Genomic DNA, 4,225 nt, shown 5'->3' with positions numbered 1-4,225 from the left:
AATATAAATAGTTAAATTTTTGACACTAAAATATTATTTTTTACAATAAAGTTGTATATGTACTAAATGGTAAACTTTAAAGAAGAGAAGACGAATTTGCAATAAAACAAATAAATTTTCAAACCGAAAATATGAATTTCACCTAAATAGTTTCAGAAAAACCATGTAGTTGAATTTTCAACTAAAACTGTGAATCTTGAACCCAAAAAATGCATTTTTTACAAAGTAGTTTAATTTTAGACAAGTAAATGATATTTCAACAAAAAAGATTTTAATTTAAAATGAAAAACAGTTGAATTCAAGCAAGAAAATAGCTTTTCAACCAAAGATTTGATTTTTTTAACTAAAAATATTATTATTTAACCAAGAAAATTCGTTATCTATCAAGAAAGACGAATTTTAAACCAAATAGTACAATTTTTAACCAAACGCGATGAGTTTTGGACAAAAAATATCATTATAAACTTATGATCCTAATTATGTAATGTTTTCTATCTACTATATTGAAACAAAAATAGTTTTTATTCTTAGCTGTAAAAATATAATAGTAGACTTATGAACCAATAAAAATAAACATTTAAGAAAATATAGTTATCAGGTTTGATTAACTTAGTTCGCATTTAACTAAAAAAATTAGGAAAAGGAAAATTTTCTTATAAATACAGAAAAAGAGAGTTCTTTAAAAAGGGTAAAAATAGAGAAATACGGGAAAGTGTATCATGTTGAACTATGAGATTGATGTTTAAACTTATTATTTCGCAAAATTCGAAAAACCGTTCCCTCTATAAATTGAAAAGTAGAATTTTAAAAGTTTTACAATTTACAGCTGTATAATATTTTCACAAGATCAAAAAATGTCTCTGTCTTTAAGAAAATTTTAGATTTTAAAATTTCATTAGAATAAAAAAAAATATGTAGCTAATACTAATTTTTAATCGTACTTCATTTTTTACAGGGAAAGCGGTTCACCTAAAAGACGGATTTACAAAAGCAGTCTTCAGGAAAGCACTTCGACCGAAACACTAAAAAGTAACAACCTTTAATCTTCTTTTTTCATTCTTAATATTTCTTCTACAATTTCACAGTTATCAAATTTCTTTTCTTTTTTCTTTCAGAGACTACTAAGTCTGTAACACTGAACACACGAATAACTCCAATTGAACCGAAAAAAAACGGAGTCGGTAAGTCGTAAATTTAATTTTATTGAAGCAGGCGAACGCAATTAAAATATTGTAATAACTTACAATTAGTTTACTACAAAGTACGTAAGGTGATAATAATTTTCATGCTCTGGAATGTAGTCTATATGTAATAATTTAATTGAAAAATTGTCTATTTAATCCTTAAAATAATAATTTCTAAGATTCCTCTACTGTTTGGAATTTTAATCTGCGCAACTGGTGATTTCTGTTCTATTTTGGAAGAATACCGTTAACTAACAAAATCGAATAACGAGTTTTCTATATCATTAGAATCAATGAGTAATGATCAATTTTTTAAATGGATGATACTATGAATCATATGTATTGTGTAACTGGCAATACACTTGTAACTCAAATATTGTCGAAAATTATTTCGCAAGCGTACCATTAACTCGAGAAAGTTAAACGTAACTTTACGAATTAGAAAATAGACGGTTTAATTAGAAGGATTAATTATAGAGGTTAAATAATTAAAACCAATTCCAATTAAATAGATAGTAGTTTAAATAGACGATAAATGGACGGATTAATAAATTATAATTATTTTCGATGGCTTTTTTGGCTAATATATTTTGGAAAAGTACCGTCATGAGTTAAGGATATACTAAAGTTATCTCAAGTTTCAAAATAATCATTGTTAAAAATTATATGTAAAATCGAGCAAAATATTTTCATTTTTAGTTGTAACTAACTTTGTAACATAACTTGAGGCCAACTTTAGACAGTTATTTCGGGTTCAAAATTGTTTATTTAACAATAGTTAAATAGGATTTCATTATTTTGCTTTCTCTTCGTGTTTTAAGAAAAATATTCATAAATGTGGAGAATCTTGCAAGGAATAAAGTGAGCCCCACAATACTAGGATTTAAAAATAATTGCAACTTTTACCTAAAGAGAAAGTAAAAGCAATATTATTCTTAATTTTAGAAAACATTTTTATCAATGCCAATTTTTGAACTTAAAATAAGTTTGGAACATTCTTAACGCCGTACTTCCGTATTATCAAGAAGTCAGAAAAACTATTTTTATTTCGAGAAACGTAGTGACCAGACTACTGCCGCACAAACTAAAAAGATACATAAGTTTAATTTCACTCGAACTGAGAAAATCGACAACTGTTTGCCTAAAGAACTCTAATATTGAATAAAATGTTGAATTATTAAAAAACGTCATTTGGGTAAAAATACTGTGCTTTTTCATATTTCGCAATAAAAAATTGATTTTTCAAACAATTTCTATTAGAAAATGGACTTGCGATGTTTTACTAGTAGCGGAAAGTCAAAAATACAAGGTAAAAAGAACAGAGAGTCACTTGCGGACGATGCCTTTGTCGAAAAGTTCGAGTGTAGCCATAAAACACAACAACAAAATATACGTAAGGGACACTGTGTATTCAGTGGCTGTTCCGAACTTACCTGAACGATCGTCGCTAATATATAGCCGAATTTAGCCGGGACTTATCTTCCGTGGATTTCCGAACAGAGTCCGAGCCAATTCACATGTCTAAAACATGCGTAAGGGCAAGCGAATCTTTACGTTTGTAAATTCGCTCCGCACTCTTTCGCTTTTGCAACGCAAAAAAGACACAAAGTTTTTTAGGTTCTTTTTCATGTTATGCTAATGACGTATTACATGCCTTGTACAACTTTTAGGACACGCAAAGTGCCTTGCGTATCCCTTTCTGTTGTATTCTTTAACTTTTTCAACTTTACACATTTATAAACAATCTTTTTTTGCAATAAATATTAATAATTATTTATTTTTGTTAACGCAGTTAGAGGCAGCTTTCTCCTACTAATCCAGTGATTCCAAAAACTCATTTTCCATAAAAATCTCACTTATGTTTCTTTTTAGTTTGGACGGCAGAATAGTACAAATTATTATTTTAATAATATTGATTAAAACTGCTTACTTGCTATTAAAAAACTTTGAAAACATCTAACTGAATTAAAAAATTGCTGTTTTATAGCAAAAACACACACACACACACACACACACATATATATATGTTTTTAAATATTTAATAAATTACCAAGATTTACCAGATCATTATTGTATCCGCTTGTTGTGTTTTATAAGTCACAAATAAATTCAATCAAAAAATATAAATTTCTGAAATTAAAACAAATAATAACTTAAATATCATTATGTAAATAAAAATACCTACTCAGCTTCAATTTTGAAACATTAAAAATTTTATTAATATTAATATTATTTTCTGGTAATACTTAATTCATTCAATGAATAAGTTAATAATAATGTTTCTGTATTGATATTATTATTCGTTTACAGATATTGCAAATATTATTTTTATTTAAGTTGGTGGTTTTCTTAAGATTTTTCCAGACCGTTTCCAGGGGTCTGATCGCACAGAGAAAACCGTTAAATTGACGGCTTTCTACCGAATTTTTTATTTGAAATTCGCCCATTAATTCAATTTTCAACTAATAATTACCATTTAAATCAATTTTGGTGGTTTTAATTGAAAAGATCATGGTCAAATCAGTCACTAAAACTGAAAATTGATTTAAGGCCATGCGACGAGTGAGTCACGTGATTACATTCCTACCTTACCAACATTTGTTTTATTTCCTAACTTATTTCAAAGATATTATAAACGTAGATGCGGTGCGGGCTTAGTTGCCCGCCATAAATATAGACGACGCGTTCGGCGAAAAAAGTCACTTCCCCTCTACCCAGCGCTCCCCGTAGAAAGCACCCATCGATATAGTTTGCCAAGAGCCACTTGGAGCGCTGTAAGCAACTCTCGGCACACCTTCGAGGCGCACTGATGGTAAACTCAGCTTGGACAAGAACCATTTGGATTGAAAGTAAATTGCCAATTAAAACCTTTTTAAATTTATAACTTTGCAAAACTTGGTTGTTTTAATAAATACCACAAATATAAGTCGATGAGTAATTTATAATTCCAAGTGATAGGAAAATTGTTCTTTCGGTTTTTAAATGTTAAGACGACAGTTCCAAGCCAGATTACGTTTCGCATTGGCAAACAAAATTAGACG

The 4,225-nt window shown here is 28.6% G+C and overlaps 1 protein-coding gene across 1 annotated transcript in view; it reads left to right on the top strand.

Moving 5' to 3' along the window:
• LOC117181607 overlaps positions 1-4,225 on the top strand; it is a 327,912-nt gene that overhangs the window by 180,376 nt on the left and 143,311 nt on the right. Inside the window, exons 3-4 of the mRNA XM_033374469.1 lie at positions 956-1,029; positions 1,116-1,181. Coding sequence (XP_033230360.1) covers positions 956-1,029; positions 1,116-1,181 — 140 coding nt within the window. The remainder of the gene's footprint in view (positions 1-955; positions 1,030-1,115; positions 1,182-4,225) is intronic.

Source organism: Belonocnema kinseyi, chromosome 10, assembly GCF_010883055.1.
Source record: "Belonocnema kinseyi isolate 2016_QV_RU_SX_M_011 chromosome 10, B_treatae_v1, whole genome shotgun sequence".
Taxonomy (NCBI): domain Eukaryota; kingdom Metazoa; phylum Arthropoda; class Insecta; order Hymenoptera; family Cynipidae; genus Belonocnema; species Belonocnema kinseyi.
This window is presented reverse-complemented; position numbering and strand designations above follow the sequence as displayed.